This window comes from Ostrea edulis, chromosome 3, assembly GCF_947568905.1.
Source record: "Ostrea edulis chromosome 3, xbOstEdul1.1, whole genome shotgun sequence".
NCBI classification, from domain to species: Eukaryota; Metazoa; Mollusca; class Bivalvia; order Ostreida; family Ostreidae; genus Ostrea; species Ostrea edulis.
Window position 1 is genome coordinate 96,319,863 of NC_079166.1, and position 27,912 is coordinate 96,347,774.

A 27,912-nucleotide genomic window follows, 5' to 3' on the forward strand; every position below is an offset into this window, starting at 1 on the left:
GCCGCAAGGGGGAACAAAGTTTTACATTCAAATATATAGGGAAAAACTTAAAAAATCTTCTTCTCAAGAACCACTGAGCTAGAAAAGCTGATGATTACTTGAAAACTTTCTGACATAGTGCAGATTCAAGTTTGTTCAAATCATGGCCCCCGGGGGTAGGATGGGACCACAAGGGGGGGGGGGATCAAAGTTTTTTTTACATGAAAACTTTCTGACATAGTGCAGATTCAAGTTTGTTCAAATCATGGCCCCCGGGAGTAGGATGGGGCCACAACGGGGATCAGAGTTTAACATACAAATATATAGGGAAAAACTTTAAAAATCTTCTTCTCAAGAACCACTGAGCCAGAAAAGCTGATTTTTACATGAAAACTTTCTGACATAGTGCAGATTCAAGTTTGTTCAAATCATGGTCCCCGGGGGTAGAATGGGGCCACAAGGGGGGTCAAAGTTTTACATACAAATATATAAAGAAGATTTTTCCTTTATATCTACATGTAACACTTTGACCCCCTGATGAGGTCCTACCCAAACCCAAGGAGGCCATGGATTTAACAAACTTGTATCTATAATATATCAGGAACCTTTTACATCAATGTAATTTTTTCTGGCCCAGTGGTTATTAAGAGGTTTTTTAAATGACCCACCCTATTTTTGCCTTTTCTTGATTATTTTCCTTTTTACCCTTCATTTGAAAAACGGTACCCGCCGTGGTGGTCTAGAGATTAGAACGCACGCCCTGCGTGCGGAAGGCCGGGGTTCAAATCCTGGCCACGACAGACCTAAGTCGTTAAAACAAGTAGTGACAGTTCCATCGTCAAACACTCGACATCAGGTGTGGATGTCATGGGTCCTCGGAGATGACCTTAAAAATGGATGTACCGTGTCACAGTACATTGTAGTTGTGGTATGCTAAAGAACCCTCACTGCTCAATGGTTGTAAGTGCCGAGTCTAAATTTAAATGTTAAACAAAATATAACCAATCATTTGAACAAACATGAATTCCCTTTACCTAAGGATGAATGGTAGCAGTTTTGATTGGAATTGGCCAAGTGGTTGTGGAGAAGAAGATGATAATGTAAAAAGTCAATAACAGATAAATTTCATTGGAAAAGCTCACTTTGTATTGTGGATATTGGCCTGGATAGTTTTGTGTGTTTAGAGCACCTGACATATGTAATACAGGGGTCTCGGGTTTGATTCCCGGTTCAACCATATCTTCTTTTCCTTCCCATTACATTGACATATGACAGACTATCCTTGACAATTCAGTTTGATATGATTACACTTTGTTTATTTTGTAGGACGGTGGAGATTTAGATAAGTGGTGTGATGTTATTGATGGTCAACAGAAGACTGTGACCTTGAATCTGAAGATCTGTGATGAAGACTGGACGTTTGGGGTCACTCTCTGTTACAGTACTACAAATCTAAGTACTCAGTAATAATGTAAGACTGAACTCTGTATCATGTTTATCTAATATATACATTGTAAAATCAAACACATATTGAATGAATTCACAAACAAAATAATGTTCTGTTAAACTCACAAACACAAGTACATGTTACACATCACAAACAGAGGACTGTAATGTACACAGGGCTGTAATTAACAGGGGACTGTAAATAACACGGGGCTGTAATTAACACGGGGATGTAATTAACAAGCTGATGTAATTAACAAGTAGATGTAATTAACACTGTGTTGGTAGATGTAATTAACACTGTGTTGGTAGATGTAATTAACACTGTAGAGCTGTGTAATTAACACTGTGTTTATAGATATTGGATTTTCTTCACTTTAGCAGTGTCAAACTCAGCCACAAAGAGGTTGTCTCTGATGTCCACACATAAACCCCATGGAAACATTAAATCACAGTGAATGTAACGGAGGAACTGTCCGTCCTGATCTAGGATGTGGATACGGTTATTGTCCCAGTTTGCTGTCAGGATGTGACTCTGGCTGTCTGTAGTGATGCCGCGTGGATTAAATGATTGCTTGGTATTAGAGGGATGACCAGTGTATCTAAATCGGAGTTTTCCTGACTGATTGACCACCACTACTGCTCTAGCTCCATTGTCAGCCACACAGATATCCAGGTTCTTGTTCTCACTGAGGTGTTTAGTGTTAAGAATGACACCACCAGAGAAAGTGATAATATCACCAGATGAGTAGAGAGGACGACCCTGATCATCAAACTGAATGCTTTGTTTCTCTGTGGAGCCGGAGTAACGCACGACTTTGGATTGTTCTCCATCATCACTCTCCATGGTAACCAGGAGGTCGTTACCCGCGGTACAGCAGACACCGCGAGGTATCCACCCATGTAGTGTGATCACGGTCTGTATCTGTTTATTCTTAATTAAGTTCACGGTGTTATCTCTATAGTCAGTATAAACAAGATCTCCGTCCCGTGTCACTGCTATGTCTGTTGGCCAGTCCCCTGACTTGGTTTGTATTGATGTCAGTAGTTCACTCTGGAGGTTGAGCAGTTTCATGGTTTTGTTTATCCCGCGTGTCCAGACTTGATCTTCACTCAGACAGCTAACACTGAATAGTTGTATATACCCAGTGTCTATGGTGGCGGTGACGCGCGGCTCATCAAGCAGTGGTTTGACTGGAGGAGACGTTACAGCTTCTGCTGACTTCATTGCGACGCCATGTTCTGTGTTAATGGATAATGGCGGCAGAGAACCGAACATTTCATTGAGCTGATCTTTGTTTATTTTCTGAGGAGAGAAACTCGGTACTGTGACTCGGACTTTCGGCGGTAATGTTCTAAACTCGGAATTCCTAGATTTGTAAGTAGAGGTTAAGGAGACGTCATTTGATTTTAGCATTGATTTCAAGTCGGACATGATCTGTTTGAGTTCCGCCATTTTCTGTGTGATTTCTTCTGTATTTTTATGTAGCGCGTCCAGATGTTTAGTTTTCATCTCCGTAATGGCGGATTTTCGCAGGTTGACAATGGCAGTAATCTCCCGGTGTAGGATTTCTCCTTGTTCATCGGCATCTGTCGTCAGTTTCCCGTATTTCGTTTCTATTTCGGCTTTCTCGGTTTCGACATTAGATGACATTTCTTCATACCGGGGATAAATTCTCGTCTCCAATTCCTCTAGATCTTTTTGCAAGCTTTCTGTTTTAGCGCTGAGTTTTTCCAGAATATCTGACATTTCGTGACCTTTGTGTTTTCCAAATAAGGCGCAGGTAGAACAGACAGGAATGTCGCATTTTTCACAGTAAATTTCACAATATTTATCGGCGTGGTCTGGACATTTGTGGTAGTTAGTAGACTTTCTGTGTAAAAACGGCACGACATTGTGTCTTTTAGAGGAATCTGAGACATGCTTTCCTGCACAGTTAACACAGAGATTTATATTACAAAGTTCACAGTGACTCTGTAGGGGGACAGTTTCACAGAGGTCACACAGTAGGACTTCCTGAGCACTGCGCCGGGGATGCATTTCTGATGGCGGGATCACACGAGAAGTGTACTGTTGATAAAATAAAAACAGAATTTCGTTTAAAGATTTTGACAGATTAAAACAATTAACGAAATAGAATTATAGTATGATATAAAACACAGCGGTCATTACTATAATAATCATTTAGTCTCACCTTAAAATCCAATATGGCCTCCCTGTTCTTTCGACCTTCCGTCTAGTCCTGAGCATTCAAGGTATCACACCGCTAATTGTCCAATCAAAATCAATTGTAGTTCCATATATTTAAAGAAATATTTTTTTTCCTTGCGCGATTTTTCTCATTTCCTCTTCTTCTTTTCTCTTAATTTTTGTACCCCTGATTAGGAAATTTTGTGTAATTTGTAGAAATAATCAAGTGTATACAAAGGAACTATTTGCTGTTGGTCGCTGAGGCTACTTCCTGAGGTGCACTCCGGCTGTTTACACACATGTGAAAAACACGTGGATTTGAGGGTAGTCTTGTTTGCGGGTAATTTTTTTTCGAAAATGCCGAGTAGGGTGTTGTTTTTCTGGTGTCGGCAGACGAGATAGGTAACATAGAACGTGTCTGACTGCGTTATTCGGCATCAATTTTGTAAACTGATTTTTAATGATTTTTTCCCCTCTATAGTAATATATAGTGAAAATAATTACCGGTGTGATACCTTAAATACCTGTGTGGTGTGTCGGCTTGAGTAAATATGGTGGGCGGTAAATTTAGTACTGCCGAATCCCGACTCCCGATGGTCCCGGATTGCAATTTTTTTATAAATAATATTAAAACCGACGAACAGAATTACTTCATACTTCTCGGGAACAATTTTTATGCCCAAATTGATTCACACAATTAAAAAAAAAAACAACCAATAATAATAACAAGTATAAATTCTTAAACTTGAAGTGTCGCCTACACAAAAGCGGTAAATCTACTAGATTTACCGCCCACCAGTAAATATATAGTTTTAAAGTTTGGCTTGACCTAGTTTTGCTAATATTTACATCACAGGTAAAGATTTTCTTTCATTAAAAAAATTGGAATCTGCAAACAATGTATAGATATGACTTCATTGATTATATCCCTTTTTATATTGAATTCGGCTTTTTGTTCAAATATAATAATATCTAAAGTTAAAAAAAACAACGATTAGCAATATTCATTGGGGGGGGGGGGGGGTGTCATGCAACAGACCTCCGTGTTTGGTACTAAATACATATATGTGTTGTGATATACTTAACATTTTCTGTTTCTGTTGTAGAATGAGTTGAGTGGAATAATGAACGTCCAGATGTCTATGTACACGTGTATGAATAAACTGTTGTACTCGCGCATGCGAGCTTATCCTATATTATGTGTTCGAGTTTTATTTCCTTAATATTTTAGATTTGTTGAATTAGTCTAGCTACCATTAATTCTGGTTTTCAAAGGAAGGAGGGGTCCTCAAAATGCTTATTTAATAAAGTCTTTTGACGAAGGGGGGGGGGGGGGGTGTCCAACTCCCAGACCTCCCTCTGGATCCAGCACTGTAGTGAATTACAACAAAGATTATAACTTTCATAATGATGTGTTGTTATGTGGCGGATCCAGAGGGAGGTCCGGACCCCCTTTTCCCTTTTTTTTTTTTTTTTGCCGCGGACCAAAAAATCTAAGTTATTCAATTTTAACGAACTTTGAGTCTAAATGATATGAAAGGTGGATACTTGCATCATTCAAATTTATCAACACCAGTATATCATTTAAGGTAGCTCACTACACGAATGTTTTATTTAATGACTCGTTTATACCGTAATGAAATATGGTTTCACCATCGAAAGAATGAAACAAGCTCTCAATTATTTTATATGATTTCTCCAGGAATGATAAATAAGGTGGTTTGTTTGCAAATAAAATATTCTTGAGTCCAAATTTCACTGTGATTTGGTGCATGATATGAATATCTGATAAAACATGCCTAAAAGATTCATATATAAGCATTCTAATTTTTTAGAAAAAATATCTATGAAAATTTAAAACACTATTTGCTAATATTTTTAAATTATCGAATACAATCTTCAAAAAACATGTCAGAAAAGATATTTATCCAAGAAATATATTATAAAAAATAATTGAAAGAAATGACCAAATTTTAGATATAATCACTATATTCAAACAGGAGAAAAAAGTACCGATCCCGATCAAATTTGTTAGAAATCGATAAAACAATTATATTGTTGCTGATTGTATGCATGTACTGTTTATTAAGAAATTAGTTTCCTTTATAAAGTAGTTTAATTTGTAAACCAATATACATCAAGGGAATGTATTTTCTGATTTCAATGTTCTCGTGACTACTTTTTTATAATTCCGATCGGGCTTAGTTCAATTTAGAAAAATTGTAATATTTCTAAATTTTGACCATTTCATTTCAATTTCTTTTTTAAATTTATTTCTCTGATATATCTTTATTTTTTAAATTGACATGTTTTTTAGAAGATTTTATCCGTAGATTTAAAAAAAAAAAATAATAGTAAATACTATTTTAGATTTTCATAAATAGTTTTTGTTTAAAAATTAGCCGTGTATCTGAGTCGTTTAGGCTTGTTTTCATAACATGCATCAAATCACAGCGAAATTTGGACTCTATAAAGTATTTTATTGGAAACAAAGTACCTTTTTTATCGTTCCGGGATAAATCACAAGAATTCATATAAAGTGATTGAGAGCTTGTATCACTTATTCTATGTTATAAAGTAATTGAGAGCTTGTATCACTTATTCTATGTTATAAAGTAATTGAGAGCTTGTATCACTTAATCTATGGTAAAATCACACGTCACAACAGGTGTTTAACGAGCCATGAAAGAAACAATCAATATAAAAAGCTACCTTAAGATTTCTTAAAAAGTATGAGTAACATAAAAGTTTTGTTCATGAAGCAGATAATTTAAAAGTGAAAGAGGAGTGCCAGGAAATGCTCAGAATGCAGGAATTTACACCATTTACTGAAGAGCTTTTGGGGGCCTAGGCGATCCCAGACAACCTTTAAATCATCCCTTTTTAATTTAATATTAGATCTGAGTATATCGATAACAATGGCTAGAACTGGGGGGGGGGGGGGGGGGGGGGGGGGGGCAAGTATATTAATAAGGTATTTTCATGTATAAAAACCGTCTCGAGATTCTCCTAAGATATATACACAAGCAAAAGATGTAAGGGGGGGGGGGTGAAGATTGTGAAAAGTACATAAAAGATCATGACCCCCCCCCCCCCCCTCTTCACAATTTCCTGGATCCGCCTGTGTTTACCCAAAAATCCTGAAACCAAGCCGCACAAAAATTCTGTTTGATCAAAATCTGTACATCATATGAAAGCCTATTAGTATTATGTCAAAAAAAATATCAATTCACATTCCATTATCTCGTAATTATAATCACGAGATAATACCGAGTTGCACAACTCGTGGATAATTCTGGAAACACGTTTGATACTATTCCCTCTTTGTTTATTGGTCAGCAAATCGAAGTTATCTTATTCAAAGTGTGGGTACATTTTGTTGTCCGGTGTCGCATGATTTAGTTACGGATAGTTTAGAGTTTCCATAGAAACGCTAAATACCTATAATTTTCGTACCGGGTTATAATTTACGTTCCGGTCCGCCTAGGTTTAGTTGCGGTCATAATCACACTTTTAGAAATATGAAATGCATATGTTTACGCACATTTCTTGTGGGTATTATTTCTTTCATCGGGTTATACAATAATCAAAGACTAATATCTTTAGAACCGGAATATATATACGTCTATTTTTGTGTTTTCAAAATTTGTCAAATCAATAGGCGTTTATTCTTGTTTTATAACGGAGTTTTGATCTCCAATTCAAAAGATCGTAAACTGGAGGTGTGAAATCATTTAATGCGATTAACAAAAAGGCGATCACGGCCTTCTTTGAAAATGGTATTCGCATTAAACAATTCAGCATCTAACCACTGCTAAATATTCTCTCCAGAGATACCTATAGTTATCTTACCCTCCCCCTTCCCCTTCCCATCTATCGCAGCCGGCGAATATATTCCAATTATGGACTGTTGTCTCTAACGATAATACTGAAGCTGATAGGTGTCAGGGTATAGAACCGATATTCATTTAACTGGCGGCCGCCACTTATTATCTGCCGGCCGCCACTTATTATCTGCCGACCGCCAATTATTATCTGCCGGCCGCCACTTATTATCTACCGACCGCCACTTATTATCTGGCGGCCCTCACTTATTACCTGGCGGCCGCCTGGTAATTCAATTGTTTTTAAAAAGACCCCTGAACAACGCAATTTTAATATCCCTTGGTGCTCCCTGTAATCAGGTCAACATATTGTGTGTGTTTTTTTTGTTTGTTTTTTTGTTTGTTTGTTTGGTTTTTTTTTTATTCTTTCATATAATGCTATTATTCTCTTTTATATAAGTATTCACACGACACTATCATTATCTGCTATCCCAGTAACTGTTATGTGAGGTAGTTGGGTTATTTTATTTATCATGTTGTTAATTTAAATCTTGTCTGTAATCAGTATTTCATATATAATTATATAGATATGTGCAGTGCAGAAGTGTGAACTCTGTCAGTATTACCAGTAGTACTTCTAATTGATTGTTATTTATTTTCATTGTTATAATTAATTGCCTGTTAACATGTACATGCCCCCCGAGGGCCCTTGATTGGTGAATAAACTATTATTATTATTATAATTGTAATTTATGAATTAAACAGTAAGAAATCAAGCAATAATTTGCCCATTAATTTCTAAAATTTGTAACTTATTGAAATGATTTATATTATCAATTTATGATAGTTCTATAATTATAAAAGAAATTATCCATTGAGCCAAAGACTTAGAGTAAACGAGAGAAAGAGGGGGTGGTGTAGACTGTGTGTCATCTAGCCATAGGGATACAACCATTATACAAACACTATGACCACAGAAACACTGCAGACGGCCCTGATACCCTTCCTGTATACATCAAAAGTATACACAGCACCCTGATCTCTTGGCCAGGTAAATAACAATGACCATAGATAAGCTCCGCCCACATCCAGTGATCCGTGAAGAAACCGTACGGTATTAATTTTGGGTCTTTAATGGAAAGTGATTTCTTATATCTAAACAGCATCCAAAATACACTGACGGAATGAGGAGAGGAGAGATAAAGAAAGATATCGTGTGACCAATAATGGCAATATTTACATATTTCTCTCGTAATTTGGAGATAATTATATTTATATTATATTATAAGTATAGGGACATACATTGTAACTCTTTAAGATAATCTCAAAATCAAAATTGTTATAGTCGTATATTCATATTGTAATCGTCAACAGGTGGTGCAGATTCAAGGTTGTTCAAATGATGACCCCCAGGGGTAGAGTTTGACCATAATAGTTAATCAAAGTTTTACGTGAGGGTATACATTATAAAAGGACAACAGGACAATAAATTATTATATTGATATACAAACATCTTCAGGTAGTATTCAATTCAGTATTAGTTCAAACAATGGTCGGGGGAGGGGGGGGGGGTCTCAACAGAATGCGCTTATGAAGTATGTTAGCATAAATCTTGGCAGTTCCTGACTTCCTGTATTTTTCAAAAATGAAATTTAGATAAAGTGACATCTGCAACAACATCCCAAGATCGTTAACTCAAAGTGAACGTGTCAATTTCAGTCATGTCGCGGTTCTACAGGAGACGAGAAACCGGACAAGATTGAACGTTTTGTTTATAGAAATGTAGCACAGACCGACAGTAATTCACAGGCTCGACTCCTGTCCAGGTGCAACTGGTGTCGAAGTTAATCGATATCTTAATAATTGTAATAATATTACCTTAAACAAAATAATCAAATTGATTCAACTTCAGTTTCTAAGACACCACAGGAGGCTGAGAACTACCACATCGACTACAATTTGAATATCACGAACATTTTCTTTTTCAAATGTAAAATTTAGTATCATCCTTGCCTGTTTATATTTTACTGAAGCCTATAGGTGCTGGGACATACGATAAATCTATAATTCCTCGTTCACAAGAATGCGCATTAAATTTTATTTCGCATCAAATTTGATGCGAAGTAAACTAATGCGTATTAAATTCTTATACATCTTTAAATTAAAGGGTGCGTTATATGAATGAAAGAATAGACTATATCATTGAAAATCATCTTATAGATAGTTTAATGAATATTGTGTAGATACAGAATTCATTGTTCAAAACACTATATTTATATATTACAAATCGCATTTTCCTCTATGAACCAACAACTTTCAGCACGCGACACAATCTGTCCATATTGACTATAAACGCATTATGAACAAGCTTAGAGAGCGTAATGATGTGAAAAAATGTACATCATGTGTTACCAAGATCTCGCAAGTCACAGCTGGGATTAAGATTGTGAACTTCGGTGGATTATCATCAGGGGCGGATTCAGGAATTGCGGTTACGGGGGGCGTCACTTTATGAGGCAGTGGGTCCAGGACGAAGCCGGGGAGGGGGGGGGGGGGCAAAGCCCCCGGAAGCTCCTGGATTTTACAGATTTTATGGGGCTTGAAATACTTCTCCTATTTAGTCATTTGTACTATTTTCTATCATTTTGATAAGTTGAAATTAATAAAATGACCCAAATTCTAAGAGTTCCGAAAATTAAGTTCTCCCAATAAAGTAATACAAGAAATCAAAAGATTTTGTCATTTATTTCTCCAGGAGTGGAAGAAATTATTGGGTTGTTTAACGTTTAGTACATTTTTCGAAACAAAATACCGCGATTTACCTTAAATTTGAAAATTTTAGGGGGGGGGGGGCGCCGGCTGCGCCTCCTCTAAATCCACCACTGATCATCCCAATATTGTGGTCTCCTAACTCCTAAATACAGTGCACCGTGTAATGTTGATAAAGTGGTTGGTAAAATATGATGATCGGTACCGGTTGTTGATATTTGGTGTGAAACCATCAGATGATCACATGAAATCTCTGTAAATCTTGCTAGGGAAAGTAAGATTTATTTTGATGCTGTTATAATCGATCATTGTTTGTAAATAGTGTCCTCAAATTTGACGAGGTTCGACATTAACGAAGCTAGGAATTTTTATGACATTCCCAAGCCTTTTTGAAAAAAATAAACCTGACCATGCCTTACATCTCTAATTACATGCACTTTTTTTTCAGTGCTATAACATCTACTTGCGCCGATCGAACAATTTATCGCATGAACTTTGAAATGTAGAAAACGCGACTGATATGATCACGTAAGAATAAAAGAGGGGTCTTCTCTAGTATATCTTAAAATATTCTTAATGTTGTCTAAGGAACATCTACATAAAGGCATGGATCATGTCGACATAAAAACAGAGATTTGTTTGGAGTCAATTTTACTCACTTTACGTTAACCCCCCCCCACCCCCCCCACCCCCGCCCCCACCCCTCTCTAGATCCGCCACTGACCGGGCTTTATACTGTCGCGACGGTTACAGTCGTCTGTTCAACTATGTAAACAGATATCAAGCTATGAAACAAGAACTAGAAGAGGGGCTTTATTTCAAAGATATAATGTATAAGATAGGTTCGGGCTAATGAAACACGGAATTTATGACGAAGTGGGACCGTGGAAAACCCGCCGGGAAATTGAAGATATAGATATTGCATTGTATTGAATTCAGAAAAAACAAAACAATTAACATCTTAATTTCTAATACATTATACTTGACAAATAAATATAAATCATTTTGAGCTGGAATTGTATTTTGTCCATGAAAATGCTCACTGCACACTTTAAAAGCCGTACAATTATAAAACAAAGTGACAAGTCTTATAAATGAAATAATTCTATTTAATTTGTTACCATGGAAACAAAGCCCGGTGGGTGGTAATCTATATGCTTTTTTTAATGTTTAAATATTATGTTTAAAGTGATTTTTTCTGACGTAGACCTTGTAAAGCTGCTCCATATGTATTAGTTGTTGCCATCGCAACCGATTTTGATATTATTCAAGATTTAAAAAGTGCTATTTTTGTGTATCAAAATAAAATTTCTTTACCAATTAGTATCATCTGATAGGTGAAACTCTTTTTTAAAAATTCTACCAGCTTTTAACCCCATAAGTTTGCCTTTTGTAATTTTTATACCACTAGTATTTTCTTTGTACAAAGATCCTGAAAATGTAAAACATCACAAAATTAAGCCCATCTGATAAAAAAAAAAAAATAACAAACGACAAGGGCGTTTTTTTAAAGTTAACTTTTAAAAGATAAATTCTTACTGAACATACTACATGTAATATGCAACACGACTTCGTTCGCTACTTGTCAAAATGTCGCAAACTTTACCTTAAAATATTCGTGTGAACGCGGTTCAGATTTCGTTTAATGCGAATCAAATTCTTCGTGTGAACGAGGCATACATTCGAGCCACTAAATAATTAACCTGGTGGGCACCACTTAATTTGCCGCCATATAAATTAAGGTGGGGCCTTAGTCCTGGATTTCTGGGGTTTAGGTAGCATTTTTTAGTTTGGAATCAATAAATTAACATTCAGAGTTATGAAAAAAGGCAAAACAGTAAGGATTTCCATATTAATTTTCATTACAGACACTACTGAAGTCATGTACCCCTATGTAGATTTATTAAATTCATTGGAAACAGTTATTTGTTAGTTTAAAATAAAAATAAAAACAACAAAATATTTTTTGAATTGCATTTATTTATCGGGAAACATGTCAATAACTAAAACACATGTCATTTTCAATATGTTTATCAAGTTTTAGAATGATGTGTGCAAAATTATTGAATTAGCGTAATTTCTCCAAAATGTTAAAAGACAAGCAAATGTGGACGCATTTTCCTTATAGCATGGTTTACATATAATTTTTTCTGTTTATATTAGTAGATGTATATCTGTTACAGTTATTTATAAACAAAAATCCATACCTTTCCTTAATAATTTCAAATCTATAGCTTCCAAAGTATGTATACCCCCATAAAAAAAACGAAGTCTGGCACCATACAGTTGAGCTATTCAAAATCACTCGGGATTAAAATTTTATGTAATTTCATGAAAAGACACAGATAATGATTCCATATCACCATGGTAAAATGTTTGTGAAAAATAAAGGAAATATATCGCATAATGGACTTGATAAATAATTTAATGAAAACAGTTATCGTCCTTGGATTCAATATTTTGAAACATATCATTGACTATTCACGTATAACTAAGACTTTTGAAATATTTTATGCCTAACAAGATTTTTTTTACAATAACTATTGAAAAAGACTCCAACAAAAATTGTGTTCCTGTCATTAAATCATTGACTTTGCCAATTGCTATGACGTCACAGGAGTGTGGAACTCCATTAACAGTTCATTGAAACAAGAGGCCCATGGGCCACATCACTCACCTGAGTCACCTTGGTCCATATCGGAAGACTTTCCATATATATTTGCATGTAAAACCGTAGTCCCTATTATGGCCCCAACCTACCCCTGGAGGCCATGGTTTTTGCAAACTTGAATCTACACTATGTCAGAAAGCTTTCATGTAAATGTGAACTTCTTTGGCCCAATGGTTCTTGAGAAGAAGATTTTTCCTATATATTTGATTCCCTCTTGTCGCCCCATCCTACCCCCGGGGGCCATGATTTCAACAAACTTAACTCTGAACTATGTTAGGAAACTTTCATGTAAATATCAGCTTTTCTGGCTCAGTGGTTCTTGGGAAGAAGATTTTTAAAGATTGTCCCTATATATGTGTATGCAAAACTTTGATTTCCTATTGTGGCCCCATCCGACCCCCGGGGGCCATGATTTGAACAAACTTGAATCTGCATTATGTCAGAAAGTTTTCATGTAAATATCAGCTTTTCTGGCTCAGTGGTTCTTGAGAAGAAGATTTTTAAAGATTTTCCCTAAATATTTGTATGTAAAGCTTTGATCCCCTATTGTGGGTCCCATCCGAACCCCGGGGACCATGATTTCATCAAACCTGAATCTGCACTATATCAAAAAGCTGTCATATAAATCTCAGCTTTTCTGGCTCAGTGGTTCTTGAGAAGAAGATTTTTAAAGATTTGTCCTATATATTTGTATGTAAAACTTTGATCCCCCTTGTGGCCCCATCCTACCCCCGGGGACCAAGATTTTAAGAAACTTGAATCTGCACTATGTCAGAAAGCTTTCAAGTAAATATCAGCTTTTCTAGCTCAGTGGTTCTTGAGAAGATGATTTTTAAAGATTATTCCTATATATTTGTATGTAAAACTTTGATCCCCTATTCTGACCCCATCCGACCCCCGGCGGCCATGATTTGAACAAACTTGAATCCATATTATATCAGCAAGCTTTCATATAAATCTCAGCTTTTCTGGCTCAGTGGTTCTTGAGAGGAAGATTTTTAAAGATTTTCCCCTTTATATTTGTATGTAACAGTTTGATCCCCCCTTGTGGCCCCATCCGACCCCCGGGGACCAAGATTTTAAGAAACTTGAATCTGCACTATGTCAGAAAGCTTTCAAGTAAATATCAGCTTTTCTAGCTCAGTGGTTCTTGAGATGATTTTTCAAGATTTTTCCTATATATTTGTATGTAAAACTTTGATCCCCTATTCTGGCCCCATCCGACCCCCGGGGACCATGATTTTAACAAACCTGAATCTGCACTATATCAGAAAGCTTTCATATAAATCTCAGCTTTTCTGGCTCAGTGGTTCTTGAGAAGAAGATTTTTAAAGATTTTTCCTATATATTTGTATGTAAAACTTTGATCCCCTATTGTGGCCCCATCCAACTCCCGGGGGCCATGATTTTAATAATTACAATTTGCACTACCTAATAAAGCTTATCTATAAATTTCATCTTTTCTCGCCCAGTGGTTCATGAGAAGATTTTTTAATGACCCTACTCTATTTTTACCTTTTCTTGATTATATCCCCTTGGAAGATGGCCTGGCCATTTAGAATACCCTTTACCTAAGGATGCTTTGTGCCAACCTTGGTTGAAATTGGCCCAGTGGTTTTTGAGAAGAAGTAAAAAATGTTAAAAGTTTACAGACGGACAGACGTACGGACAGACGGACTACGGGTGATCAGAAAAGCTCACTTGAGCTTTTAGCTCAGGTGAGCTAAAAAGTCAGGGACGTAGCTATTACTATTTCAATGTGTAGGCCCAGAAAGACAATACTGAAGGTTCCACTGAGGGGTGGGGGTGGGGGGTTGTCGGGGTCAACCCCGAGAAATTTTTGAAATATTTGGACTCATTTGCACTACTCTGAGCATCAAAATGATTGCAATAGACATTAAATATTGTACAACTTTAAAAAAATTCTATAACCATTAAGTAGAATATAGTATAAAAAGAAACGGTCCGACGGAATGATAGTTTAATATCCGATTTAAAAAAACTAGAAATATATATGAACATCTTATATTTTTCAAACATTTATGGACAAAAATGTGCTTTGAAAATGAAAACAAAATGTGTAGGCATGTGCCTACTTGAGCTTAACAATGCCTCGCTCCTGAACGTTATATGAATGTTCATGATATCAGATGCATGTAGACAGTTGGGCGCACGAAAACATATTATGGGAACTTATATACCAGACACATAGGACCGGGGGTGCCTCTTCAGCTTATTTGACGTAACGTTCCTTTCCTGGTTTTTCATTTTACCTGCAACAGTTAGTTATTTTAACATGGAACATAAGAGGAGGATTGGTGACACATTGCAGTGATGAATGAACTGATGAATCAAAGGACGAACAGACCCCCCCCCCCCCCCCCCCCCCCCCCCCCATCATCTCAGTAAATCATATAGGCTATATATACCCCCACATCATCTCAGTAAATCATATAGGCTATATATACCCCACACATCATCTCAGTAAATCATATAGGCTATATATATCCCACACATCATCTCAGTAAATCATATAGGCTATATATACCCCACACATCATCTCAGTAAATCATATAGGCTATATATACCCCACACATCATCTCAGTAAATCATATAGGCTATATATATCCCGCGTATCATCTCAGTAAAGCATATAGGCTATATATACCCCACACATCATCTCAGTAAATCATATAGGCTATATATACCCCACACATCATCTCAGTAAATCATATAGGCTATATATATCCCGCGTATCATCTCAGTAAAGCATATAGGCTATATATACCCCACACATCATCTCAGTAAATTATATAGGCTATATTATATATACCCCACGCATCATCTCAGTAATTCATATAGGCTATATTATATATACCCCACGCATCATCTCAGTAAATCATATAGGCTATATTATATATACCCCACGCATCATCTCAGTAAATCATATAGGCTATATTATATATACCCCACGCATCATCTCAGTAAATCATATAGGCTATATATACCCTACACATCATCTCAGTAAATCATATAGGCTATATTATATATACCCCACGCATCATCTCAGTAAATCATATAGGCTATATATACCCCACACATCATCTCAGTAAATCATATAGGCTACATATACCCCACACATCATCTCAGTAAATCATATAGGCTATATACACCCCACGCATCATCTCAGTAATCATATAGGCTATATTATATATACCCCACGCATCATCTCAGTAAATCATATAGGCCGATAGGCTACATGCATACCCTACAAATCTGATTAGTTTTTTTACCCAATAAAAGAATGGGGTGGGAGTGTGGAGATTCTGTCTTACATTCTGGTACCGATCAAGTTGTATACAATTGCATGCATGCTTTTTTCCCCCCTTTTCCTTCTTAGAATCAAGTATTTCATGTCAAAAAGATTCAATATTCCCCCCGTAACCCCACTTGACAATATGGGGCAATCCCATTCCATTTCTATTCCCCATTTCGGCGCTTCTCGTCTCAGCTTTGAAGGCATACTGATACAAATTATGGTAATCAAAGGCACTGAATGATAGTGAGATGTCACAAGAAACGAACACTCAACATTAGAACAACGAGCATGTCAATCAATCTAACTCGTTTTATAGTTAAAAGTTTTCCCAATACAAGTGTTAGCAATACACTGGAATTTCACCGGAGTAAGAAATTGATGAATTGTATTGTAGTAGGTCTGTGGCACTGTATAAAATCATTAGAACTGTCCAGTCACAGACCTCTGTACTGTTAGAACTGTCCAATCACAGACCCCTGTACTGTTAGAACTGTCAAATCACTGATCCCTGTACTATTAGAACTGTCCAGTCACAGACCCCTGTACTATTAGAACTGTCCAATCACAGATCCCTGTACTATTAGAACTACTGACCCCTGTACTATTAGAACTACTGACCCCTGTACTATTAGAACTGTCCAGTCACAGATCCCTGTACTATTAGAACTGTCCAGTCACTGACCCCTGTACTATTAGAACTACTGACCCCTGTACTATTAGAACTGTCAAATCACTGATCCCTGTACTATTAGAACTACTGACCCCTGTACTATTAGAACTGTCCAATCACAGATCCCTGTACTATTAGAACTACTGACCCCTGTACTATTAGAACTGTCCAGTCACAGATCCCTGTACTATTAGAACTGTCCAGTCACAGATCCCTGTACTATTAGAACTGTCCAGTCACTGACCCCTGTACTATTAGAACTACTGACCCCTGTACTATTAGAACTACTGACCCCTGTACTATTAGAACTGTCCAGTCACTGACCCCTGTACTATTAGAACTACTGACCCCTGTACTATTAGAACTGTCCAATCACAGATCCCTGTACTATTAGAACTACTGACCCCTGTACTATTAGAACTGTCCAGTCACTGATCCCTGTACTATTAGAACTACTGACCCCTGTACTATTAGAACTGTCCAATCACTGACCCTGTACTATTAGAACTGTCCAGTCACAGACCCCTGTACTATTAGAACTGTCCAATCACTGACCCCTGTACTATAACCACAGGGACTTGTTCCAAGCATGTAGAAGTACACTCAAGTTTGAAAAAAAACAACAGTCTATGAAAGGTGAAGAGAACGTACAGTGATTAATCTATCTAACTCATTCTATGATGATGATACAAAGTTCTTAGTTATCATTATTTTGTTCTAAATTAATTACAAGCCTGGAACACGGTCCCCCCCCCCCCCCCCCCCCCTTACCATTTCTTCTTATTTTAATATGTGGGATAACCTTTATCTTACTTGGGACGATATGGAAGAATGACCTCTTCCAAGAATGACCTCTTCCATGGAACTCGGTGCCAAGTTTGGTTCAAAATTTGATGAGTGGTGTATGAAAAAATCAACACACACACTGGGATGACGGACAACATTGATCAGAAAAGCTTCTTTGGCAAGTTACACTTTCTGTTGAAAACTAAGCTAAAACCCAATAACTTTGATTTATTTATTGTTAAAAATTATGAAATGCACATTGTATGGAATATGAAGTTGATACAGTTTTAACATAATTGACTATGTACACAATATCAGGTGCTTAAAGACACAATGTGTGTCACGGTATACATAAATAGTCCAATGTGTGTCACGGTATACATAAATAGTCCAATGTGGAAAAGATGAACTTATTCAAAACGTATAATCAAACCATACACAAATGCAGAAACTATGAGAGTAACTAAAACATGAGAAAAGGTCACATGATTGATATAGAACAATACTAACAATGGTATGTTAAAAAAAACATAATAAAATAAAGTATGCGACTTCATCTGTGACAAAAGAGAACATTTTCACCTATTCTTTTTCCTTTTCAGAATCCACCTCAGTCACTAGGATCGTTTCTACTACATTGCTTGATGCTTGCTGACCGTTTTCCGATGACCAGGAATCACACGATACCACCGTGATATCCATATTGTCTTTAACGTCGGACCTGCTATTGGCCACAGCTTGCTGGACAGCTATCTGACGCTGTGCTCGCTCAGCCATAAGTGCGCGAGATAGGTTCACCTGGTGCTCCAGTTTCAGGGCATTTAAGGCCTGATCAAATGGGAAATGTGGCTTATATTGTCAATGAACAAGTAAATTATTTTCAGTGCTTTACCATTCTTTTTGTTGTTGATTTTAAATTGATAACAGAAAAGTTCAAACTTTGTCAGAAGAAAAGGGACTTTTTTGGCATTAATGATGAGATAAAAGATCAATAAAAGTTCTTTGAATTGCAGAGACTTTAGTGCGTTGGCTGCCAATGCCAAACAGAAAAATTTCATAGTTGGCCTAATCATCTTATGCCCAAGAACCTATACATTCCCCACCTCTTGTTTTTCTTTCTCCATTTGAGTCTTGACCTGCTGAACAGCTGCATCCCTGAACAGCTGTGTCTGTTGTTTTGACTGCTCGATCATTGTCTTCAGCTGCTGAGCCTGTAGCAACATATTGTTGGCCAACTGAAGGGACAGAAACAGAACCCTTAATTTCATTTCCAACAGCTGACGCAGAGCTGCCAACATTATGAAATGGAAAATAGTAAGGTGAGGCCCCCTGCCGCTGGACATCTTTTATGAATAAAGATATAACCTGAGCAATTTTAGGCATATTCCAAATCCAAATTTACTGAATTTAGACATACTAATTGCTATGCATTTTACAACTGCAGAAGGTCAATACATCTTTTATTGATTTTATTTTCTTGGGTATAAAACCTTGTTACTTTAGTATACTATATAATTTTACAGTTACTGTGTCAGTTATTATGGCAAGTTTTTTAATGTCATTTTCCCCGCCGTGAAAAATGTTGAACGGTTTGTCAAACAGATTGTACACTTATCATACAAACTCCCCCTTTCTGACTTTGAAACGAATAGATGTTTACAGTGTACTTGCATGTTGTTCTTTGAATTACTGGCTCTATTAGGTTTTCTTCTTTGGGGGAGTATTGTTATTTCCATCAACACATGCCTTACGCTTAGTAGCAGCTGCCATATTGTTTATTTCAAAGCATTAAAATGATCGAGATTTTGTATACATATAGACTATGCAAACAAACGTAGTAACGACTATGGCTTGTTTCTTATAAAAGTAAAAAGCAATGACGGACAGCTCTAAAACTTTCGAAATGTCAAATAAGCGAAAATCGGAAGATATATAGTGAAATCGTAAGGCGTATTTTCGGCCCTAAAATCGTAAGCCTTACGCCAAAATCGTGAGGGTTGGCAGCTCTGCTGACGGGACAGAAACAGAACACCTTAATTTCATTCCCAACATGTCATCACATGCAATGTCTATTTCAGACATCTCCTTAAAACTGACCTTTTTGGGGTACAAATAAATCCTACTATCTAGTGGTAACTGTTATGAACAACAAGAGATGTTTGTAAAACACATATGCCCCCCATGGTGCAAAATTGAAAAGGGTTATACACACACACATCATTTAATTGAGAGTAGTATCATCAATTCAAAATATTGAGCAGACAATATCTTCCTATGTCAAGAGTGGATTGACCATGTGACCTAAAAATCAATAGGGGTCATCAACTCCTGAAGATGTACCAGTGTACCAAGTTTAATGTCTGTCAAGCAAAGGGTTCTCAAGATATCGAGCAGACGGTATATTCCAATGTCCAGTTTGAACCTTGACCTTTGACCATGTGATCTGAAAATCAATAGGGGTAATCTTCTCCTGAAGATGTACCAGTGTAACACGTTTAATGTCTGTCAAGCAAAGGGTTCTCAAGACATTGAATGGTCAGTATATTCCTATGCCCAGTTTCATCCTTGACCTTGACCATATGACCTCAAAATCAATAGGGGTCATCTACTCCTTAGGATGTACCAGTGTGCCAAGTTTGATGTCTTTCAAGCAAAAGGTTCTCAAGATATTGAGCGGACATTATATTCCTATGTCCAGAGTAGATTGACCCTTGACCTTTGGACCTGAAAAACAATAGGGGTCCTCTTCTACTCATAACCAACCCACATATGAAATATCATTATCATCAAGTGAATGGTTCTCAAGATATTGAGCGGACAACACGTGGTCTACAGACCGACAGACAGACAGACAGACCGACCGACAGTTGCAAAACAATATGCCCCCTCTTTTTCAAAGGGGAGCATAAAAACATTATACATAAAGTATTAAAGAGCGATTGACAAAGACTAATCTAATTAAAATTAGATCCTCTGATCCACTCACGTATATTGCTAGGTGAGCAGATCAAAGGATCTAATTCTAATCAGAGTGGACAAAGACTGGCTGAATTTTCAATCCAGTGTTGCCCCAATGAATAAAATAAACAAAGTGATCGTTTTGTAGGTCTTGATTCAAGAATATGCAACTCATCAAATATAGGTTTGCTGAGAAGTTGCATTTTTCCCTCAACTTCAGAAATAGGTTTTGATTTGCCCCCTTACCTCCTCCAATTGCCACCATTGCCTCTGCTCTGACATGTCCGGTACGGACAAAATTGCTGCATTTGTCATCCCACCGTTGGTATTCTTCACATCAGAAATGGGTGCCATAACAACAGCATCTACAAGAGTCAGAGACGAAAAATAAACAATTCTGCAAATTTAAGCTCATCCCTGAGCATTTATTTGTGTTTTTGAGAGAGTGAAATATTTTAGGAAAGCCTTGTTCTTGCAGAGTTCCATAGCTGAAGTGTATCATACAAAGTTCATTCACCCTATTTGAGAAGGTAAATTTTAACGTTTGATCTCTAAAACAAAAGATAAAATTTTTGTGATGGAAATTTTAATTTTGAAAAAGTTCAGAAAGTATATATATATATATATAAACGTTATCATCTGCGAAGAAGTGGTATCCACCTTAATTTTACACAATAGGGGTCATTGTTTTTGTTGCATGAAAGGGGAAGGGGGAGGGGGGTTCATATTATGCTTCATTCCTTCAGCTCAAAGTGAAATAAGATATCCATTCATACCATTTGTCAGCTGGTGTCCTTGACCTTTTAATAAAATTCATATATTTTATTCTATAGAAAAACTTCATGTGAAGTTCATTGCTGCAGCTTAAGTAGTGGCTGTGGCACCACTTGGTTCTTACCATATATAAACTGGTTACTTTGTCCTCTAACATTTTGACCTAAAAAGCAAAAGGGGTCATCTTTAAATCACAGGGTTTCTTATGTAGAGTTGCATTGCATAAGCTGAATGTAGTACCTCAAATATATGGATTTTTCTTTTCATGTATGTAAGCTAATGACCTTTGTTTGACCTTTTGACCTAAGTGATATGGTCATCCTTTCGTGATAAATACTACCGTAATCATGTGAAGTTTCATCACTAAAGCTCTCACACAGTACTTGTGATATTATCCTGAACCATTTCTTGCCCTGTGACCGGTTGACCATTAAGTCAATCTCGAGTCGTCAAGTGGAGGTTTGAACCATTTCTTATGAATGCTAAATTAATGACCTTGACCTTAATACAAAAGAATTAGAAGGGTCCTGTAAATATCATGGAAACTTCTCAAGTGTTTTAAAATTGCTTCCTGTACTTCCCATTCTCACTACATTACTCAGAGGTTGCATTTGGGTAGATATAGGGCTCACATTAATTGATGATCCGATGGTCTGGGGCCAGTAAATGATGGATTTGGGCTATTGCTTTGTAAAGAGCATGTGCCCTTGGGGCTAGTTAATTTGAATATATATAGAAATTCTATCAATGATTGGGCTAGTAAATTATTCAATCATGGAATTTGGGCCGGTTATCTTCTTATCCACTGGTCCAAAGAAATAATAAAATTCTCGACCGACCAGTAAGACTATTTACCGGGTAGTTGGTAACCCATGAAGTAAAGTAATAACTGATAAAACTATGGCAGATGGGATGCAATATGGAGTATTTATGATTTCATATCAGTTTTACATTCAAGATGTATTCCATATATCATTAAGAAACCACTTCTTTAATAACACCACACATGAACTGTTGACCTTGGCCTTTAGATTTCAAAAACAATAAAGGTCTTTTTTAGTCTTGGAGACTGCTCATGTGGAGTTTCATGGCCAAAGCTCAAATTGATCAGCACACCAAGGAGCTAAGGTGTTGCAAACTGACAGACAGACAAACAGACCAATATTAATGCTGAATGGCACATGGCGCTTCTCTGATAAACTTTAGGATAATTTTTAAGCAAAAGATAAACATATCAGTAATAATGCAGCTCTAAACTTTCTCCTGATACATCAAAACACATAGATTTACAAATTTTGACAGGTACGTAATTCATCTGTGGAGTTGGTGCATTACGCTTAAACAACTACGTCAAGATTGCGGAACATACACCTTTAAACCTGCTTTCACTGATGTGGGAGACAAAAATTTGCCATCATGCTGAAGAATTAAAAGTTTTCTTTGAAGATAATTATCAGTGCAGCGCAGTGTATCCCTGCATGAATGTTAAAGATGGGAGGGCAATGATGTCAGATGATATACATAACAAAATTTCCTGGATCCGCCCCTTGTTTTCCCCTCTATTCACATTCAGAACATCAACAATTGTTTCACAGGTACGTTATGTCATGGAGACGCCTACATTTTGCATAATTCAATAATTTCCTCCTGACTATAGGGGCGGACAGTCACACTCCTGATTATAGGGGCGGACAATCACACTCCTGACTATAGGGGCGGACAGTCACACTCCCGACAATAGGGGCGGACAGTCACACTCCTGACTATAGGGGCGGACAGTCACACTCCTGACTATGGGGGCGGACAGTCACACTCCTGAATATATAGGGGCGGACAGTCACACTCCCGACTATAGGGGCGGACAGTCACACTCCTGACTATAGGGGCGGACAGTCACACTCCTGACTATGGGGGCGGACAATCACACTCCTGACTATGGGGGCGGACAGTCACACTCCCGACTATAGGGGCGGACAGTCACGCTCCTGACTATGGGGGCGGACAATCACACTCCTGACTATGGGGGCGGACAGTCACACTCCTGACTATAGGGGCGGACAGTCACGCTCCTGACTATGGGGGCGGACAATCACACTCCTGACTATGGGGGCGGACAGTCACACTCCTGACTATAGGGGCGGACAGTTGCACTCCCGACTAGAGGGGCGGACAGTCGCGCTCTTGACTATAGCGACGGACAATCACGCTATACATTGTACAGTCATGAAAGTCAATACCGTAAATTTGGATATTTTTGTGTCAATTTATTTTTTTGAATTTGAGTAAAATGCCAATATTTCTAGTTTTGTGTTTCTTATTTTTGCGAATTTATGTAAAAAAAAAAAAACCCATTAAAAACCGTGTGAAACTATATTTTTGAGAAAAATATTTTTGCAAATCCAATTTAAGTATATCATTTTTCATTATCAATTTTTCATTGATATTTTCAACAAAGTGCTTTTAGTTATAAAATCTACAATTAAATTGCATGTACAAATTAACACTTGTAAGCATAATCTAAATCAGTATCATTTCACACTGTGGACTAAACTGCTTAAAAAATTGTAACTTGAGCTTGTAGTACTTATTTACTCATTTGACCACATTCACTTCAGCTGACAAAATGAATATTGAACATCTTCAGAAGTTAACAAATTCTAAAAATTGCATTCCAACCTTCCCCCACTCTAACGATGAGAAATATCATGTGTTCATTGTCTGTAAATATGCAAATTTTACATCTTACATTATCTGCCAATTCAGTAACAATTTTCCTCTTCAAATTGTCAATTTGCCATCTAAACAGTAAAAAATGGTCATAGTCCCTAATCAGAGGGAGAGGGGGTTAATCAGGCTAACTGTATAGTAGGTGCTAATGACCAAAATGATTTATTCATTATATCAAATCAGTATCTCTAGTGTAATCTTTCTGTTAAAATCTTTTGAAGATTGAATTTGGTGTCCATTAACTTAAATAAAAGCTTGACCCCCACTATAATTTCGTTGAGTACTTAATTCCAGTTATACTATAGCATGCTTTAGTCGTGTTTCTTCATAAATATATCTAAATTTATGTTTTCCGGGTGTCTGACATATTCTTGTTCACTTGTGAAAATGAAAATCTGGGCTGCGTTCAAGATCACAGCGGCTGGCCTAGATGCTAGGCATGGCGGCTGAGTTATGCCATTTTACAATGCATTGCCTTCTCATTCTTTTCAGGCAAAAAATAACTAATATAATCAATTTGTCGTCTTTCTGTTATTTCGTGATGAAAAGTTGATAAATATCGTTTTGTTGTCTTTTCAACTCGAAATAACAAAAAAATTATAACATGTAAAATGGCACAGATCAACCACCATACCTAGCCCCTAGGCTAGCCGCTACGATATTGAACTCAGCCCAGCTTCATAAATTTGCAAGTTCTCAGTATCAATTAGACAGAAATAAAAGTTCTACCATTCCATGTAATAAAAAAACAAGGCTGGTCTTTTTAATCTGTGCATTTGAAACACTACATTCATACACCAGTGGTTGAGTTCTACAGATAAAAACAAAAAAAACCCAACCTTTTAAAAATCAACATGCTATTAAAGAAATTAATCATATGACCATGTCCTGTTTGTTGATACTATTGATGTGAAGCATAAGACCATTAGGACAAACACCCCCCCCCCCCTTCCCCATAAGACCATTAGGACAAACCCCACTACCCCCCCCCCCCCCCCCCACTAAAACCAGTGTTGCAGGGGGAGTAACTGCATGAATGACTACCCCTCATGTACCTCCTGTTGTCAGGAATGTCCCAAGATTGTCTGCTGTTGTCAGGATCTGCATCTGCATAGTTTCTCCCTCTGATGTGGTCACTTTGATGGGCTGGGCTGTGTGGGTCTGACCACCAATGGAAACCATGACAGCTGAAAGGAGAAGAGAACTACTATTTTTCTACAGTTTTTTTTTTTAGTTTATTGAGTCTGCACACTGTAAAGTCAATATTACATTCAAATAAATCTAATCTACTTTGGAATTCTTGAAAAAATCTCATACTTAAGTTTGAGTTTAAATTTTTTCACAATTTGAGCAAATCTCAGACATTAGTTCAATTTTCGATTTTTATAAGAGATTTTCCCCCAGAAATCCAGGCCTTGATGTTCACGAATTCGTGTTAAAAGGAAACTGTAAACATGAATCTTGACACCAAACTTTAAATTCTGTCGCTACAAAAACATGTCCTGGATTCAGGATGTTAACTAATTCGAAGTTTCTCTTTTTTTTAATACACTGTACTCAGGATGTTAATTAATTCGAAGTTTCTCTTTTTTTTTTAATACACTGTACTCAGGGTGTCTGGATTAATGTGATGGGAATTGTAAAGAATATCATGTATAATAATTAACTCTTTGTATCTCACTAATCACTATTAATTATTGATTATAATTAGAATAACAGACACTTTGTCAAAAACTTGTAAATATCATAGTAAAAACAAAAATCTCTCCTTCAGTAATGCTTGGTTTGGTATTTTCCATCTAATTCTTTGAATCTGGTTTAGTTTTACGACCAAATACAACTTCATAAAACAAGGTCTTCATACAACAACACTATGTAAACAGGAGCATAATTCAGAACTCGATTTCAATCCACAATCAACTGAACTTTTTTGGTGATTTTTAAATTGGAAATGTGTCCGGTAAGCAGACCCAAAGTTAGGAAAATGCCTGTCTCATCATAATTAGAAGAAACACACATAAATGTAGTCTCAACATGGATGCCTACCCCCAGGGTCCTTGCTGATGTTTGTGGTCGGTACAAGAGTAGTCAGGGATGCAGGTGATGTGGCGTTCGTGATGGACTGTGATGGTTGAGGGGCGGGCGATTTCACAGAGTTGATTCTCTGCTTCTTAATTGGCAGCGGAGACGACAAAGGTGGTGAGGGGGGACCACTCTCACTGTCTTTCTTCCGCCTTTTGTAGGGAACAAATAATCGCACAGGACCAGTCTGGAAAAGCAGAATGATTCAATTTCTTGTTACACATGCATCTATATCACGGTCAGTTGGTTACTGCAATTATTATATCAAGTGAATAAAGTAATAAGCATGCAAAAAACATGGTACAACTGAATCCATGGTAATTAAAGATTCATCGTCAAATTATTGGAGAGGAGAATTTTTTTCGCTGGACCATGAATCGAAGTTGTAACCTCTGCAATATTAATTAATCAAGTGCTCCAAATACTAATCTATCCAGGTCAATACCCATGGTCCATATAGCCCAAACTACTACACATGAAATAAATCTAAATGATGGGACAACATTTTGAGGGGCTCATCAACTTTTTCAATTTTTGAGAGAAACATACGACAGACTCATCGTCGCAACATGCAGCACACGTGCAGGAAGTTGCATGCGGCTGCAACACGCCATCCTCAATCAGACACTGCAGCGTCCGGCCACCATATCGAATGCTCCGTTTCCAATCTTTGCTGCTGGCACGCCCACTACGGGCCTCGAATTCATTCGGAGTAAACCAGACCCCATCACTCTTTATACATCGTCCTCTTCCTCCTGAAAATGCAGCATCCTAATCTCCTGAATACTTGAATCATTACAGTTAAAACTTTTACAATTTGGCCTTTACATGATGCAGCATCCTAATCTCCTGAATACTTGAATCATTACAGTTAAAACTTTTACAATTTGGTCTTTACATGACAGACCTCTCAGGAACATGTGAAAAATTGCAACTTGTGTTAAATTGGTAGTTCTACCTGAACCGAATTTATTTTTGTAAAGCTCCCCGTTGGAATTTTTGCATCTCACTGGCAGGATATTGCCCTGTACAGATTCGTCCCACGTGTATTTAAACCCCTTCTCCCTGCTGTGGGGGGTTGCCGGAGTGGGAGGGGGAAGGGGGGTGGTGGGAGTTTTCAACCCGGACTCGAAAGTCTGATCATGGATGACGATATGAGTGGTTTTGATTTCCTCTTGTATTTGATCAGCTGAAACCAGTCCTTGTGTCGTTGCGACGTAGAGTTGTGATGGTATGGCCTGGTGATTGATTGAGGGACTCTCGGCATTTACCGTGCTGCCAGCATCACCACCTGCGTTAGGTTGTTGATGATCGTCTGTAAAAGCCGAGTCGTCTCCATTCGGAAGTTCTTCGGAAATGTCGACTTCTGACATTACGGAAAGATCACGGAAATATTGACAAACGCATTTTCATTACATTAACTCCTGGGAAGCATTTTCAGACTTGATTCTATATATTTGATGAAGCACAAGTCCAGCCCCAGCTTTGATCACATGGTTCATATGAGAAATTCTGTAGACTTCCACGTTTTCTAGACAATAACGAAGTTATCCGTTCTTTTACGAGTAATGGCGGAAAAGTACGTTTGATACTCTCAAAGCAAACGCATTTTATAATTACGTATATTTAAAAAATATATAAACATACTAGCAGTTGATAAAAATAACAATCAATTGGTATATTTAATATACAAATCATTTTATTATTTAGTATATT

At 37.2% G+C, this 27,912-nt stretch overlaps 2 protein-coding genes and 1 long non-coding RNA gene across 6 annotated transcripts in view; 1 reads left to right on the top strand and 2 right to left on the bottom strand.

The window, feature by feature from the left end:
• The window catches only part of LOC125673964 (uncharacterized), a 16,185-nt gene extending 14,069 nt beyond the window's left edge, over positions 1-2,116 (top strand). For both annotated transcript variants that reach the window (XR_008801512.1, XR_008801513.1), the window contains 2 exons: positions 1,306-1,435; positions 1,807-2,116. This is a non-coding gene — a long non-coding RNA (uncharacterized LOC125673964). The remainder of the gene's footprint in view (positions 1-1,305; positions 1,436-1,806) is intronic.
• LOC125673949 (E3 ubiquitin-protein ligase Midline-1-like) lies at positions 1,462-4,138 on the bottom strand. The gene is made up of 2 exons (XM_048910919.2): positions 3,621-4,138; positions 1,462-3,496 (listed from the first exon to the last, which is right to left on the bottom strand). Exon 2 carries the CDS (start codon positions 3,464-3,466, stop codon positions 1,778-1,780), a length of 1,689 nt encoding a protein of 562 aa, XP_048766876.2. The 5' UTR covers positions 3,467-3,496; positions 3,621-4,138; the 3' UTR covers positions 1,462-1,777.
• A 13,735-nt stretch (positions 4,139-17,873) lies between these two features.
• Positions 17,874-27,794, bottom strand: LOC125673951 (deformed epidermal autoregulatory factor 1 homolog). 3 transcript variants are annotated; one of them, XM_048910920.2, is made up of 9 exons: positions 27,155-27,786; positions 26,746-26,951; positions 26,161-26,383; positions 25,170-25,301; positions 21,512-21,550; positions 21,390-21,413; positions 20,860-20,978; positions 18,759-18,890; positions 17,874-18,483 (listed from the first exon to the last, which is right to left on the bottom strand). In XM_048910920.2, the coding sequence occupies exons 1-9, from the start codon at positions 27,567-27,569 to the stop codon at positions 18,238-18,240; spliced, it is 1,536 nt and encodes a 511-aa protein (XP_048766877.1). In that variant the 5' UTR covers positions 27,570-27,786; the 3' UTR covers positions 17,874-18,237. The 3 variants fall into 3 exon arrangements, with proteins under 3 accessions (XP_048766877.1, XP_048766878.1, XP_048766879.1); XM_048910921.2 differs by lacking the exon at positions 21,390-21,413 and having other exon boundaries at positions 27,155-27,794; XM_048910922.2 differs by lacking the exons at positions 21,390-21,413; positions 21,512-21,550 and having other exon boundaries at positions 27,155-27,794.
• Positions 27,795-27,912: the final 118 nt, after the last annotated feature.

Bases quoted from the DNA above. Each gene is read 5' to 3' on its own strand.
- LOC125673951 (XM_048910920.2), bottom strand. From the start codon at position 27,569: ATGTCAGAAGTCGACATTTCCGAAGAACTTCCGAATGGAGACGACTCG. The intron at 26,384-26,745 runs GTATGTTTCTCT...CTGCTTTTCCAG, and splicing joins GTTGCGACGATGAGTCTGTC to ACTGGTCCTGTGCGATTATT. The intron at 21,551-25,169 runs GTACATGAGGGG...TTTGCTTTTTAG, and splicing joins GACATTCCTGACAACAGGAG to GTCAAAATGTTAGAGGACAA.
- LOC125673949 (XM_048910919.2), bottom strand. From the start codon at position 3,466: ATGCATCCCCGGCGCAGTGCTCAGGAAGTCCTACTGTGTGACCTCTGT.